Source organism: Nerophis ophidion, linkage group LG09, assembly GCF_033978795.1.
Source record: "Nerophis ophidion isolate RoL-2023_Sa linkage group LG09, RoL_Noph_v1.0, whole genome shotgun sequence".
Lineage (NCBI taxonomy): Eukaryota > Metazoa > Chordata > Actinopteri > Syngnathiformes > Syngnathidae > Nerophis > Nerophis ophidion.
In genome coordinates this window covers 68,273,318-68,290,511 of record NC_084619.1, presented here as the reverse complement: position 1 = coordinate 68,290,511, position 17,194 = coordinate 68,273,318, and the positions used below count along the sequence as shown (strand labels likewise).

At 40.7% G+C, this 17,194-nt stretch overlaps 1 protein-coding gene across 5 annotated transcripts; it reads right to left on the bottom strand.

The window, feature by feature from the left end:
- Nucleotides 1-1,304: 1,304 nt before the first annotated feature.
- Nucleotides 1,305-15,765, bottom strand: si:ch73-52p7.1 (uncharacterized protein LOC100321084 homolog). Of its 5 annotated transcripts, XM_061911654.1 has the most exons (4): nucleotides 15,574-15,765; nucleotides 13,324-13,378; nucleotides 13,156-13,240; nucleotides 1,305-4,027 (listed from the first exon to the last, which is right to left on the bottom strand). In XM_061911654.1, exons 3-4 carry the CDS (start codon nucleotides 13,218-13,220, stop codon nucleotides 3,259-3,261), a joined length of 834 nt encoding a protein of 277 aa, XP_061767638.1. In that variant the 5' UTR covers nucleotides 13,221-13,240; nucleotides 13,324-13,378; nucleotides 15,574-15,765; the 3' UTR covers nucleotides 1,305-3,258. The 5 variants fall into 5 exon arrangements, with proteins under 5 accessions (XP_061767638.1, XP_061767637.1, XP_061767639.1 ...); XM_061911653.1 differs by having other exon boundaries at nucleotides 13,156-13,354; nucleotides 15,574-15,762; XM_061911655.1 differs by having other exon boundaries at nucleotides 13,160-13,354; nucleotides 15,574-15,762.
- Between the last annotated feature and the right edge of the window lie 1,429 nt (nucleotides 15,766-17,194).

Sequence of the window (17,194 nt, the reverse complement as noted above, 5' to 3'; positions counted from 1 at the left end):
CACACTTATTAAACACACACAGTAATATACACTTACTAAACACACACAGTAATACACACACTAAACACACAGTAATACACACACTAAACACACACAGTAATACACACACAGTAATACACACACTAAACACACACAGTAATACACACTTACTAAACACACACAGTAATACACACACTAAACACACACAGTAATACACACTTACTAAACACACACAGTAATACACACACTAAACACACACAGTAATATACACTTACTAAACACACACAGTAATACACACACTAAACACACAGTAATACACACACTAAACACACACAGTAATACACACACTAAACACACACAGTAATACACACACTAAACACACGCAGTAATACACACACTAAACACACACAGTAATACACACTTACTAAACACACACAGTAATACACACTTACTAAACACACACAGTAATACACACTTACTAAACACACACAGTAATACACACTTACTAAACACACACAGTAATACACACACTAAACACACACAGTAATACACACACTAAACACACACAGTAATACACACACTAAACACACACAGTAATACACACTTACTAAACACACACAGTAATACACACACTAAACACACACAGTAATACACACAATAAACACACACAGTAATGCACACACTAAACACACACAGTAATACACACTTACTAAATACACACAGTAATACACACACTAAACACACACAGTAATACACACACTAAACACACACAGTAATACACACACTAAACACACACAGTAATAGACACTTACTAAACACAAACAGTAATACACACACTAAACACACACAGTAATACACACACTAAACACACACAGTCATACACACCTACTAAACACATACAGTAATACACACACACTAAACACACACAGTAATACACACTTACTAAACACACACAGTAATACACACACTAAACATACACAGTAATACATACTTACCAAACACACACAGTCATACACACTTACTAAACACACACAGTAATACACACTTACTAAACACACACAGTAATACACACACTAAACACACACAGCAGTAATATAGACAGTTTTAGTTGTATCTGCTGCCACCTGCTGGTTGAATGTAGTTACTGTTGACAGTTTTAGTTGACATGTATCTGCTGCCACCTGCTGGTTGAATGTAGTTACTGTTGACAGTTTTAGTTGACATGTATCTGCTGCCACCTGGTGGTTGAATATAGTCACTGAACTTAGACTGCTGACCTCACAAGTCAGAACTCAGAGTGGGCAGGAAGAAATATTTGACTTCAGTTTGCTGAGCAGAAAGATATAAACTCCCTTTGTGACTTTTATTAACATCCAAACATGCATATAGTAACTATGGTTACATCACATTGTTAGTATAGTTACATCACATAGTTCCTATGTTACGTCATAGTTACTATAGTTACATTAAATAGTTACTATAGTTACATTAAATAGTTACTATAGTTACATCACATAGTAGCTATGTTACATAATAGATACTTTAGTTACATGATGCAGTTACTATGTTACATCACATAGTTACTAAAGTTACATCGCATAATTACTATAGTTACATCACAAAGTTACTATAGTTACATCACATAATTACTATAGTTACATCACATAGTAGCTATAGTTACATCACATAGTTACGATAGTTACATCGCATAGTTACATCACAATGTTACTTTAGTTACATCACATAATTACTATAGTCACATAGTTGTTATAGTTAAATCACATAGTTACCATAATAACATTATACAGGTACTATGTTACATCACATAGTTATTATGTTGCATCACATAGTTACTATAATAACATTACACAGTTACCATAGTAACATTACATAGTTACTATGTTACATCACATAGTTACTATGTTATATCACAGAGTTACTATAGTAACATTAAATCGTTACTATTGTAGCATTATATAGTTACTATGTTACATAACATAGTTACTATAGTAACATTACATAGTTACTATTGTAACTTTATATAGTTACTATGTTACATAACATAGTTACTATGTTACATCACATAGTTGCTATAGTTACATCACATAGTTACTATAGTAACATTACATAGTTACCATGTTACATCACATAGTTGCTTTAGTTACATCACATAGTTACTATAGTAACATTACATGGTTACTATGATACATCACATAGTTAATATGTTACATCACATAGTTGCTATAGTTACATTACATAGTTACTATAGTAACAGTATGTAGTTACTATGTTATATCACATAGTTACTATAGTTAAATCACATAATTACTATAGTTACATCACATAGTTACTATAGTTACATCACATAGTTACTATGCTACATCACATAGTTACTATAGTAACATTACTTAGTTACTATGTTACATCACATCGTTACTAGAGTTAAATCACATAATTACTATAGTTACATCACATAGTTACTATAGTTACATCACATAGTTACTATGCTACATTACATAGTTACTATAGTAACATTACATAGTTACTATGTTACATCACATAGTTACTATAGTTATTTCGCATAGTTACTATGCTACATCACATAGTTACTGTAGTAACATCACATAGTTACTATGTTACATCACATAGTTACTATAGTTATATCGCATAGTTACACCACACAGTTACTATAGTTACATCACATAATTACTATAGTTACATCACATAATTGCTATAGTTACATCACATAGTTACTATAGTATCATTATATAGTTACTATGTTACATCACATAGTTGCTATAGTTACATCACATAGTTACTATAGTAACGTTACATAGTTACTATGTTACATCACGTGTTACTATGTTACATCACATAGTTACGATCTGACATCACATAGTTGCTATAGTTACATCACATAGTTACTATAGTAACATTACATAGTTACTATGTTACATCACACAGTTACTGTGTTACAGCACATAGTTACTATAGTAACATTAGATAGTTACTATGTTACATCACATAGTTTCTATGTTACATCACATAGTTACTATAGTTACATTACAGAGTTAACTAATGTATTACGTTAAGAAAGTAACACTGTAGTATTACTACTACTATCTAGTTTTTATCTCGCTGAGTGCAGTACTGCATTAAGAAAGGTAGTATTGCAGTATTACTATTACTATGTAGTATTTTTCCCGTGCACAGGGTTGAGTGCAGTACTGTGTTAAGAAACATAGTATTGCAGTATTACTATTACTACTATGTAGTATTTTACCCGTACACAAAGCTGACGTAGACGACGGATGTTTCCGGCAGTTTGGGGAGGCGGAGCTCCGGGAAAGGCATCGTCCCGTCGCTGTCGATGTGCGTCTGGACCGTGTAGACTTTGACGGAAGCTCCGCCCCCCAGCACGGAGGTGTGGACAACGCCCAGCCGGGCCTGCTCCTGATAGGCCGCCCCCTGCTCCCTGCCCAGGTAGATGTCCTGGAGCCGGGGCGAGTCAGGGTGCCCGGCGGTGCGTCTGTCATCGGCGTCAAAATGGAGGTCGTTGTCGCCGTGTGCATCCGTGTTGGCGAAGGTGACCACGCTCAGCCTCTCCAGGTGCTGCACAGCAAAGTGTCCCTCCAAAGGGGGCGGAGCCTTCTCCCTGGAGGACCCCGGCCCGCAGTACATCAAGGTGAGGTGCCTCACCTCGGAGTTGTTGAGCAGGCGCGCGGCGTTCCAGGGCGACGTGTACCACACGGTCAGGCGCCTCATGCTGAACACGGGCGAGGCGGGCGACGGGGGGCGGTGCAGCGCCGAGAGCGTGATGTCTTTGCAGCGGCAGTCGGCGAGCGCCGCCACCCTGCAGGGCTCCGGCTCCTGGCTGCAGGAGTAGCAGAAGAAGCTGTTGTGGCTGACGTAGGCCACGCGCATGTCGGAGCACTGCAGGGCCGTGGACACCCACAGCAGGACGCACAGGAAGGGGGCGGGCGGGCTGAGGGACGGCATCACTGCTGGGGGCAGGGCTCGGCGGCCATCTTGACTGCTAGCGGGATGCCTGAAAAATGAGGACGCCTCGTTTAGCGGACAGTAGAATAATTTCTCAAGTACTTTTACAAACCCCGTTTCCATATGAGTTGGGAAATTGTGTTAGATGTAAACATAAACGGAATACAATGATTTGCAAATCCTTTTCAACCCATATTCAGTTGAATTTGCTAAAAAGACCAAATATTAAATGTTCAATCTGATAATTATATATTTTTTTGCAAATAAAAATGAACTTTAGTATTTGATGCCAGCAAGACGTGACAAAGAAGTTGGGAAAGGTGGCGATAAATACTGATAAAGTTGAGAAATGCTCATTAAACACTTATTCGGAACATCCCACAGGTGTGCAGGCTAATTGGGAAAACTCATCAACTTTAGTTTTTTTGCAAATAATAATAAACTTGGAATTTTTACCAAAAAGTTCTATTTTGGTTTCATGAGACCACATGACATTCTCCCAATCCTCTGCTGTATCATCCATGTATCAATCAATCAATCAATCAATGTTTACTTATATAGCCCTAAATCACTAGTGTCTCAAAGGGCTGCACAAACCACTACGACGTCCTCGGTAGGCCCACATAAGGGCAAGGAAAACTCACACCCAGTGGGACGTCTGTGACAATAATGACCCAGTGGGACGTCGGTGACAATGATGACTATGAGAACCTTGGAGAGGAGGAAAGCAATGGATGTCGAGCGGGTCTAACATGATACTGTGAAAGTTCAATCCATAATGGATCCAACACAGTCGCGAGAGTCCAGTCCAAAGCGGATCCACCACAGCAGCGAGAGTCCCGTTCACAGCGGAGCCAGCAGGAAACCATCCCAAGCGGAGGCGGATCAGCAGCGCAGAGATGTCCCCAGCCGATACACAGGCAAGCAGTACATGGCCACCGGATCGGACCGGACCCCCTCCACCATTTTGGTATAAACTCAACTCGTCGTGTTTGGAGGAAGAAGAATACTGAGTTGCATCCCAAGAACACCACACCTACTGTGAAGCATGGTGGTGGAAAAATCATGCTTTGGGGCTGTTTTTCTGCTAAGGGCACAGGACGATCGATCCGTGTTAAGGAAAGTGTCACACCTATGGATCATGTTTTGTTTTGTCATGTAATGTTTTTGATTTAGGACATTCAGTCACGTTTTGCACTTCCTGGTTTGGTTTGCTTCCATGCCAACTCATTAGTTTTCACCTGTCACGTCCCTGTTCTCAGCCTCACACCTGTTTACACTAATGATCAGAACTATTTAAGTCACTCTTTTTCTTGTCCTCGTCCTGGGATCCTCACACTCGCACGCACCCTACCCATGCCCTTCAAACCTCCACGTCCTCGTCCACAGTTCCAATGCCGTGTAAGTTTTTGTATTTATGCCATTGTGCTAGTTTTGTTTTGTTTGTATATAGTCATGCCATTTTGCTGTTTTGTTTTAAGTATAGTATAGGTTTTTATCCGCCACAGAGCGCGTCCTTGGTTTGCCTTTTTGTAGTTTGTTTATTTAATAAATATCATCAGAGGTGGGTAGAGTAGCCAGAAATTGTACTCAAGTAAGAGTACTGTTACTTTAGAGATTTATTACTCAAGTAAAAGTAAGAAGTAGTCACCCAAATATTTACTTGAGTAAAAGTAAAAAGTATGTTGTGAAAAAAACTACTCAAGTACTGAGTAACTGATGAGTAACCTGTTTGTTTAATGATTCCAGCAACAAATAATGCACAAAAACATAAAAATAGCAATGAGCAAATTCATAGCCAGGAATATCTCTTAAGCAACTAAAACAATAATATATATTAAATAATAATACATCAAAATAAAAAAAATAAGGCAAATTGAGCCACAATAACTTAACAGCACCATAGGCTCAGTAGGCATTTATTGATTGATTGATTGATTGATTAAAAGTTGTATTAGTAGATTGCACAGTACAGTACATATTGCGTACAATTGACCTCTAAATGGTAACACCCCAATAAGTTTTTCAACCTGTTTAGGTCGGATTCGACGTGTGATGGTCACGTGACCGCCTGGTTTTGTTTGATTGGTCCAAATGTCACCAGTGACTGCATTTGATTGGTGAAACGCAGATTCTACTTAGAATGCGTGTCTGACAAAATCAAAACAAACAAAGCGTGCATTAATAGATTGATAAAAAAAAAAAAAAAGTAGCGAGTAACGAGCTGATTGTAGATAAATGGAACGGAGTAAAGTAGCGTTTTTTCTCTATAAATATACTCAAGTAAAAGTAAAAGTATGTTGCATAAAAACTACTCTTAGAAGTACAATTTATCCCAAAACTTACTCAAGTAGATGTAACGGAGTAAATTTAGCGCGTTACTACCCACCTCTGAATATCATGTACTTACTTTCATGCCTGACTAGTCCAACATCATCCTTTCATCGAGGAAGCACAAACATCCACAGTCCTAGCCTGACAGAAAGAACGAATGGGGCCATGTATCGTGAGATTTTGAGCCAAAACCTCCTTCCATCAGTGAGAGCTTTGAATGGTTGACCAAATACTTATTTTCCATCATAATTTACAAATAAATTCTTTAAAATTCCTACAATGTGAATTCCTGGATTTTTTTTTCACATTCTGTCTCTCACAGTTGAAGTGTACCTATGATGAAAATTACAGACCTCTGTCATCATTTTAAGTGGGAGAACTTGCACAATCGCTGGCTGACTAAATACTTTTTTGCCCCACTGTATGTAAATATGTGTATGCTTGCTTTAGTACTATTTTCTTGTGTTTATTATATAGAGTTTTTGTTATTTGTTGTTGTTGTGCTTGCTACCATGTTTCATCATTCCATGTATATACTGTCGTCTCGACCCCTTTAAATGAAGATATCCACTATTATTGTAATTGTTGTATGATATTGTGAATAAACTACTGAAAAAAACAAATGGTAAGAAACACTCTGTTCCACACTGGGAAAGCACATTTCTCACATAGCTGACTTGTGGACTGGCTGCCTGGTGGGGAACTTGGAAGCATCCAGTTCTTGGTTTGGCGCAAACATCTAAAACTCCACACAGGAAGGAAGCTAACCACTACATTCTTCTCTCAGACTGGGAACTTCAATGTAAGCTTCAGACTTCTCTTCTGCTCCTGGCTGACATGCTACAGCAGGCTCAATGTGTTAGCACTTTTTAAGCAAATGTCGTGGCTGATGGGCTCAGGCAACCCCCGTCACTCCAAAGCGGACAAGCGGTAGAAAAAGGGATGGATGGATGGATGGATGGATGACAAATTACATGTTTTGATCCAATGTGTGACACATTCCAGCATGTGTTAGCAACCCTTTTTAATGAAATGTTGTGTCCTGAGCGAGACACTTCACCCTTGCTCCTGATGGGTGCTGGTTAGCGCCTTGCATGGCAGCTCCCTCCATCAGTGTGTGAATGTGTGTGTGCATGGGTGAATGTGGAAGTAGTGTCAAAGCGCTTTGAGTACCTTGAAGGTAGAAAAGCGCTGTACAAGTACAACCCAAATGTTGTGTTTGACAAAAGCAACATTCTTTATAAAACATTGAGGGGAGCCCTATGGTCACAATGAAACATTGAGGGGAGCCCTATGGTCTCAATGAAATATTGAGGGGAGCCCTATGGTTAATATGAAACTTTGAGGGGAGCCCTATGGTTAATATGAAACTTTGAGGGGAGCCCTATGGTTAATATGGAACGTTGAGGGGAGCCCTATGGTCACAATGAAACGTTGAGGGGAGCCCTATGGTCACGATGAAACATTGAGGGGAGCCCTATGGTCACAATGAAACATTGAGGGGAGCCCTATGGTCACAATGAGACATTGAGGGGAGCCCTATGGTTAATATGAAACTTTGAGGGGAGCCCTATGGTTAATATGAAACTTTGAGGGGAGCCCTATGGTCACAATGAGACATTGAGGGGAGCCCTATGGTTAATATGAAACTTTGAGGGGAGCCCTATGGTCACAATGAAACATTGAGGGGAGCCCTATGGTCACAATGAAACATTTAGGGGAGCCCTATGGTCAACAATGAAACATTGAGGGGAGCCCTATGGTCACAATGAAACATTGAGGGGAGCCCTATGGTAAATATGAAACTTTGAGGGGAGCCCCATGGTTAATATGAAACGTTGAGGGGAGCCTTATGGTCACAATGGAACATTGAGGGGGAACCTATGGTCACAATGAAACATTTACGGGAGCCCTATGGTCAACAATGAAACATTGAGGGGAGTCCTATGGTCACAATGAAACATTGAGGGGAGCCCTGTGGTCACAATGAAACATTGAGGGGAGCCCTATGGTCACAATGAAACATTGAGGGGAGCCCTATGGTCACAATGAAACATTGAGGGGAGCCCTATGGTCACAATGAGACATTGAGGGGAGCCCTATGGTTAATATGAAACTTTGAGGGGAGCACTATGGTTAATATGAAACGTTGAGGGGAGCCCTATGGTCACAATGAAACATTGAGAGGAGCCCTATGGTCACAATGAAACATTGAGGGGAGCCCTATGGTCACAATGAAACATTGAGGGGAGCCCTATGGTCACAATGAGACATTGAGGGGAGCCCTATGGTTAATATGAAACGTTGAGGGGAGCCCTATGGTTAATATGAAACATTGAGGGGAGCCCTATGGTCAACAATGAAACATTGAGGAGAGCCCTATGGTCACAATGAAACATTGAGGGGAGCCCTATGGTCACAATGAAACATTGAGGGGAGCCCTATGGTCACAATGAAACATTGAGGGGAGCCCTAGGGTCACAATGAAACATTGAGGGGAGCCCTATGGTCACAATGAAACATTGAGGGGAGCCCTATGGTCACAGTGAAACATTGAGGGGAGCCCTATGGTCACAATGAAACATTGAGGGGAGCCCTAGGGTCACAATGAAACATTGAGGGGAGCCCTATGGTCACAATGAAACATTGAGGGGAGCCCTATGGTCAACAATGAAACATTGAGGGGAGCCCTATGGTCACAATGAAACATTGAGGGGAGCCCTATGGTCACAATGAAACATTGAGGGGAGCCCTATGGTCACAATGAAACATTGAGGGGAGCCCTAGGGTCACAATGAAACATTGAGGGGAGCCCTATGGTCACAATGAAACATTGAGGGGATCCCTATGGTCACAATGAAACATTGAGGGGAGCCCTATGGTCACAATGAAACATTGAGGGGAGCCCTAGGGTCACAATGAAACATTGAGGGGAGCCCTATGGTCACAATGAAACATTGAGGGGAGCCCTATGGTCAACAATGAAACATTGAGGAGATCCCTATGGTCAACAATGAAACATTGAGGAGAGCCCTATGGTCACAATGAAACATTGAGGGGAGCCCTATGGTCACAATAAAACATTGAGGGGAGCCCTATGGTCACAATGAGACATTGAGGGGAGCCCTATGGTTAATATGAAACTTTGAGGGGAGCCCTATGGTTAATATGAAACTTTGAGGGGAGCCCTATGGTTAATATGAAACGTTGAAGGGAGCCCTATGGTCACAATGAAACATTGAGGGGAGCCCTATGGTCACAATGAAACATTGAGGGGAGCCCTATGGTCACAATGAAACATTGAGAAGAGCCCTATGGTCACAATGAGACATTGAGGGGAGCCCTATGGTCACAATGAAACATTGAGAAGAGCCCTATGGTCACCATGAAACATTGAGGGGAGCCTTATGGTCACAATGAAACATTGAGGGGAGCCTTATGGTCACAATGAAACATTGAGAAGAGCCCTATGGTCACAATGAGACATTGAGGGGAGCCCTATGGTTAATATGAAACGTTGAGGGGAGCCCTATGGTTAATATGAAACTTTGAGGGGAGCCCTATGGTCACAATGAAACATTGAGGGGAGCCCTATGGTCACAATGAAACATTGAGGGGAGCCCTATGGTCCCAATGAAACATTGAGGGGAGCCCTATGGTCACAATGAAACATTGAGGGGAGCCCTATGGTCACAATGAAACATTGAGGGGAGCCCTATGGTCACAATGAAACATTGAGGGGAGCCCTATGGTCACAATGAAATATTGAGGGGAGCCCTATGGTCACAATGAAACATTGAGGGGAGCCCTATGGTTAATATGAAACGTTGAGGGGAGCCCTATGGTCACGATGAAACATTGAGGGGAGCCCTATGGTCACAATGAAACATTGAGGTGAGCCCTAGGGTCACAATGAAACATTGAGGGGAGCCCTAGGGTCACAATGAAACATTGAGGGGATCCCTATGGTCACAATGAAACATTGAGGGGATCCCTATGGTCAACAATGAAACATTGAGGGGATCCCTATGGTCAACAATGAAACATTGAGGGGAGCCCTATGGTCACAATGAAACATTGAGGGGAGCCCTATGGTCACAATGAAACATTGAGGGGAGCCCTATGGTCACAATGAAATATTGAGGGGAGCCCTATGGTCACAATGAAATATTGAGGGGAGCCCTATGGTCACGATGAAACATTGAGAGGATCCCTATGGTCACAATGAAACATTGAGGGGAGCCCTATGGTTAATATGAAACGTTGAAGGGAGCCCTATGGTCACGATGAAACATTGAGGGGAGCCCTATGGTCACAATGAAACATTGAGGGGAGCCCTAGGGTCACAATGAAACATTGAGGGGAGCCCTAGGGTCACAATGAAACATTGAGGGGATCCCTATGGTCAACAATGAAACATTGAGGGGAGCCCTATGGTCAACAATGAAACATTGAGGGGAGCCCTATGGTCACAATGAAACATTGAGGGGAGCCCTATGGTCACGATGAGACATTGAGGGGAGCCCTATGGTTAATATGAAACGTTGAGGGGAGCCCTATGGTTACTATGAAACTTTGAGGGGAGCCCTATGGTTAATATGAAACGTTGAGGGGAGCCCTATGGTCACAATGAGACATTGAGGGGAGCCCTATGGTTAATATGAAACTTTGAGGGGGGCCCTATGGTCACAATGAAATATTGAGGGGAGCCCTATGGTCACGATGAGACATTGAGGGGAGCCCTATGGTTAATATGAAACGTTGAGGGGAGCCCTATGGTTAATATGAAACTTTGAGGGGAGCCCTATGGTTAATATGAAACGTTGAGGGGAGCCCTATGGTCACAATGAGACATTGAGAGGAGCCCTATGGTCACAATGAAACAATGAGGGGAGCCCTATGGTCACAATGAAACATTGAGGGGAGCCCTATGGTCACAATGAAACATTGAGGGGAGCCCTATGGTCACAATGAAACATTGAGGGGAGCCCTATGGTCACAATGAGACATTGAGGGGAGCCCTATGGTTAATATGAAACGTTGAGGGGAGCCCTTTGGTTAATATGAAACTTTGAGGGGAGCCCTATGGTTAATATGAAACGTTGAGGGGAGCCCTATGGTCACAATGAAACATTGAGGGGAGCCCTATGGTCACAATGAGACATTGAGGGGAGCCCTATGGTTAATATGAAACGTTGAGGGGAGCCCTATGGTTAATATGAAACTTTGAGGGGAGCCCTATGGTTAATATGAAACGTTGAGGGGAGCCCTATGGTCACAATGAAACATTGAGGGGAGCCCTACGGTCACAATGAGACATTGAGGGGAGCCCTATGGTTAATATGAAACTTTGAGGGGAGCCCTATGGTCACGATGAAACATTGAGGGGAGCCCTATGGTCACAATGAAACATTGAGGGGAACCCTATGGTCACAATGAGACATTGAGGGGGGCCTATGGTTAATATGAAACTTTGAGGGGAGCCCTATGGTTAATATGAAACGTTGAGGGGAGCCCTATGGTCACAATGAAACATTGAGGGGGAGCCCTATGGTTAATATGAAACTTTGAGGGGAACCCTATGGTTAATATGAAACATTGAGGGGAGCCCTATGGTCACAATGAAACATTGAGGGGGAGCCCTATGGTTAATATGAAACTTTGAGGGGAACCCTATGGTTGATATGAAACATTGAGGGGAGCCCTATGGTCACAATGAAACATTGAGGGGAGCCCTATGGTCACAATGAAACATTGAGGGGAGCCCTATGGTCAACAATGAAACATTGAGGGGAGCCCTATGGTTAATATGAAACTTTGAGGGGAGCCCTATGGTTAATATGAAACGTTGAGGGGAGCCCTATGGTTAATATGAAACTTTGAGGGGAGCCCTATGGTTAATATGAAACGTTGAGGGGAGCCCTATGGTCACGATGAAACATTGAGGGGAGCCCTATGGTCACAATGAAACATTGAGGGGAGCCCTATGGTCACAATGAAACATTGAGGGGAACCCTATGGTCACAATGAGACATTGAGGGGGGCCTATGGTTAATATGAAACTTTGAGGGGAGCCCTCTGGTCACAATGAAACATTGAGGGGGAGCCCTATGGTTAATATGAAACTTTGAGGGGAACCCTATGGTTAATATGAAACATTGAGGGGAGCCTTATGGTCACAATGAAACATTGAGGGGGAGCCCTATGGTTAATATGAAACTTTGAGGGGAACCCTATGGTTAATATGAAACTTTGAGGGGAACCCTATGGTTAATATGAAACATTGAGGGGAACCCTATGGTCACAATGAGACATTGAGGGGAGCCCTATGGTTAATATGAAACTTTGAGGGGAGCCCTATGGTTAATATGAAACGTTGAGGGGAGCCCTATGGTCACAATGAAACATTGAGAGGAGCCCTATGGTCACAATGAAACATTGAGGGGAGCCCTATGGTCACAATGAGACATTGAGGGGAGCCCTATGGTCACAATGAAACATTGAGAGGAGCCCTATGGTCACAATGAAACATTGAGGGGAGCCCTATGGTCACAATGAGACATTGAGGGGAGCCCTATGGTTAATATGAAACTTTGAGGGGAGCCCTATGGTTAATATGAAACTTTGAGGGGAGCCCTATGGTTAACATGAAACTTTGAGGGGAGCCCTATGGTTAATATGAAACATTGAGGGGAGCCCTATGGTCACAATGAAACATTGAGGGGAGCCCTATGGTCAACAATGAAACATTGAGGGGAGCCCTATGGTCACAATGAAACATTGAGGGGAGCCCTATGGTCACAATGAAACATTGCATTGCTTTTAAAAAGAAATGAGAAATACCAACACTTGGTTGGCCCTCGGTGGAGAAGGTTGGGAGGCCCCTGGTGATCACATGACACTTCCATCAGCTAACATCTTCTTCTTGCTGCTCACAAACAGAAGCAATGGAACTTTTCCTCTCTCCTTCCAAGACTGTAACATCTGGACTTGCAATGAAAGGCTGCCAACCTTGAAGAGGAAAACTTGCTGTTTGTTGGCCCTTGTGTCATAAAGTGATGTGCAGCTGAAGTTACATAACAGTCAGGAACTTTCAAAGTGGAACTACTTCTTTCTCAGCTCCACACTTGGAGATCCATGTGGGATAATTTATGTACACTGATGATGCATGGGTGACTATTTTATGTACACATGCACATCCATGTGTACTATAATATGTCACACATGCATGATCAAGTGTGACTATAAATAGTACACTTGCATGGTGCATGTGTAAGTGTACATAAAATAGTCACACATGCACCATCCAAGTGTACATAAAATAGTCACACATGCACCATCCAAGTGTACATAAAATAGTCACACATGCATCATCCAAGTGTACATAAAATAGTCACCCATGCATCATCCAAGTGTACATAAAATAATCCCACATGCATCATCCAAGTGTACATAAAATAGTCCCACATGCATCATCCAAGTGTACATAAAATAGTCACCCATGCATCATCCAAGTGTACATAAAATAGTCACACATGCACCATCCAAGTGTACATAAAATAGTCACACATGCACCATCCAAGTGTACATAAAATAGTCACACATGCATCATTTAAGTGTACATAAAATAGTCACACATGCACCATCCAAGTGTACATAAAATAGTCACACATGCAATACCAAGTGTACATAAAATAGTCACACATGCATCATTTAAGTGTACATAAAATAGTCACACATGCATCATTTAAGTGTACATAAAATAGTCACACATGCACCATCCAAGTGTACAGAAAATAGTCACACATGCAATACCAAGTGTACATAAAATAGTCACACATGCATTATTTAAGTGTACATAAAATAGTCACACATGCATCATCTGAGTGTACATAAAATAGTCACACATGCATCATCTGAGTGTACATAAAATAGTCACACATGCACCATCCAAGTGTACATAAAATAGTCACACATGCCTCATCCAAGTGTACATAAAATAGTCCCACATGCATCATCCAAGTGTACATAAAATAGTCCCACATGCATCATCCAAGTGTACATAAAATAGTCCCACATGCATCATCCAAGTGTACATAAAATAGTCCCACATGCATCATCCAAGTGTACATAAAATAGTCCCACATGCATCATCAGAGTGTACATAAAATAGTCACACATTCTTCATCCAAGTGTACATAAAATAGTCCCACATGCATCATCCAAGTGTACATAGAATAGTCACACATGCATCATCCAAGTGTACATAAAATAGTCACACATGCACCATCCAAGTGTACATAAAATAGTCACACATGCACCATCCAAGTGTACATAAAATAGTCACACATGCATCATCCAAGTGTACATAAAATAGTCACACATGCATCATCCAAGTGTACATAAAATAGTTACACATGCATCATCTGAGTGTACATAAAATAGTCACACATGCATCAACCAAGTGTACATAAAATAGTCACACATGCACCATCCAAGTATACATAAAATAGTCACACATGCGTCATCCAAGTGTACATAAAATAGTCCCACATGCATCATCCAAGTGTACATAAAATAGTCAAACATGCATCATCCGAGTGTACATAAAATAGTCACACATGCATCATCTGAGTGTACTTAAAATAGTCCCACATGCATCATCTGAGTGTACATAAAATAGTCACACATGCACCATCCGAGTATACATAAAATAGTCACACATGCGTCATCCAAGTGTACATAAAATAGTCACACATGCACCATCCAAGTGTACATAAAATAGTCACACATGCATCATCCAAGTGTACATAAAATAGTCACACATGCACCATTCAAGTGTACATAAAATAGTCCCACATGCATCATCCAAGTGTACATAAAATAGTCACACATGCATCATCCAAGTGTACATAAAATAGTCACACATGCATCATCCAAGTGTACATAAAATAGTCCCACATGCACCATCCAAGTGTACAGAAAATAGTCACACATGCATCATCCAAGTGTACATAAAATAGTCACACATGCACCATCCAAGTGTACATAAAGTAGTCACACATGCATCATCCAAGTGTACATAAAATAGTCACACATGCACCATCCAAGTGTACATAAAATAGTCACACATGCATCATTTAAGTGTACATAAAATAGTCCCACATGCACCATCTAAGTGTACATAAAATAGTCCCACATGCACCATCCAAGTGTACATAAAATAGTCACACAACTTCATCCATAAACTAGTGTACTTACACCAAGTGGTGGCTGAAGGAGTGAAGGAGTGAAGGAGTGAGTTCCCAGCAGGCGGGGGAAGTAGATTTTCACATCAGCTGACGTCCGCATGAAGGCGGGGAGAACAACTCACATGCACACTTGAGACTTTATCATCTTTCTCACAACTATCAGAATTGACATGTAAACAGTCTGGACTTGTGAGGAGTTAGCAGACATAGATCACACAAAGGACTTCTTTACTGGAGCTTTTATTTTGAAAATGAAGTAGAGATCACATGAACTCCTACCCTGTGACTCAGTTTCACATTTGTGATAAATACTATCATTATACATCACTGACTAAATATAAGATGCAAAAAGTCAACACTGCCGACTAGCGGCCAAAATAAAGAAGTGCATGAGCAAGGAGTTGAATAAAAGCAAGACAACATTTACAGCAGGGGTCTCAAACTCCATTTACTGGATGCAGAAACTGGGTGAGTCTGGGCTGAAAGAAAATATTTCTTAAAAAATCTAACATGCACTTTTTAATGAATTCACCTTCTATGCCAACACTCACGATTTTTCCAGGAGATTCCTGAATTTCAGTGCACCTCCCGACAATCTACCTGTGCAACCATTTTCCCGAATTTATCCCAATTTTCACCCGGCCGACATTATTAAGAGCTGCCGTGACTGCACTGCCTTTAACGTCCTCTACAACAGTGGTTCTCAACCTTTTTTTCAGTGATGTACCCCCTGTGAACATTTTTTTAAATTCAAGTACCCCCTAATCAGAGCAAAGCATTTTTGGTTAAAAAAAAGGAGATAAAGAAGTAAAATACAGCATTATGTCATCAGTTTGTGATTTATTAAGTTGTATAACAGTGCAAAACGTTGCTCATTTGTAGTGGTCTTTCTTTATTTGGAAAAAAATATATAAAAATATATAAAAACTAATAAACAAGTGGTTCAATTATAAATAAATATTTCTACACATAGAAGTAATCATCAACTTAAAGTGCCCTCTTTGGGGATTGTAATAGAGATCCATCTGGATTCATCAACTTCATTCTAAACATTTCTTCACAAAAAAATCTTGCTGTCAACACTGAATATTGCATTGTTGCATTTCTTTTTTCACAGTTTATGAACCTACATTCATATTTTGTTGAAGTATTATTCAATAAATATATTTATAAAGGATTTTTGAATTGTTGCTATTTTTAGAATATTTGAAAAAAAATCACACGTACCCCTTGGCATACCTTCAAGTACCCCCAGGGGTACGCGTACCCCCATTTGAGAACCACTGGTTTTGTATAGTTCAGTATAGTTCAGTATTGTTTAGTATAGTTTAGCATAGTTCCGTATTGTTTAGCATTTTTTAATATAGTTTAGTATTGTTTAGTGTATTTTAGTATTGTTCAATATTGTTTAGTATAGTTTACTATAGTTCCGTATTGTTTAGCATTGTGTAATATAGTTTAGTATTGTTTAGCACCGTTTAGTATACTTTAGTATAGTTCAGTATTGTTTAGCATTGTTTCATATAGTTTAGTATTGTTTAGCATTGTTTAGTATAGTTCAGTATTGTTTAGTATAGTTTAGTATAGTTCCAGTATTGTTTCGCATTGTTTAGCATTTTTTAATATAGTTT

Bases quoted from the DNA above. Each gene is read 5' to 3' on its own strand.
- si:ch73-52p7.1 (XM_061911654.1), bottom strand. From the start codon at position 13,220: ATGGAAGTGTCATGTGATCACCAGGGGCCTCCCAACCTTCTCCACCGA. The intron at 4,028-13,155 runs GTATTTCTCATT...CTCATTTTTCAG, and splicing joins CGAGGGCCAACCAAGTGTTG to GCATCCCGCTAGCAGTCAAG.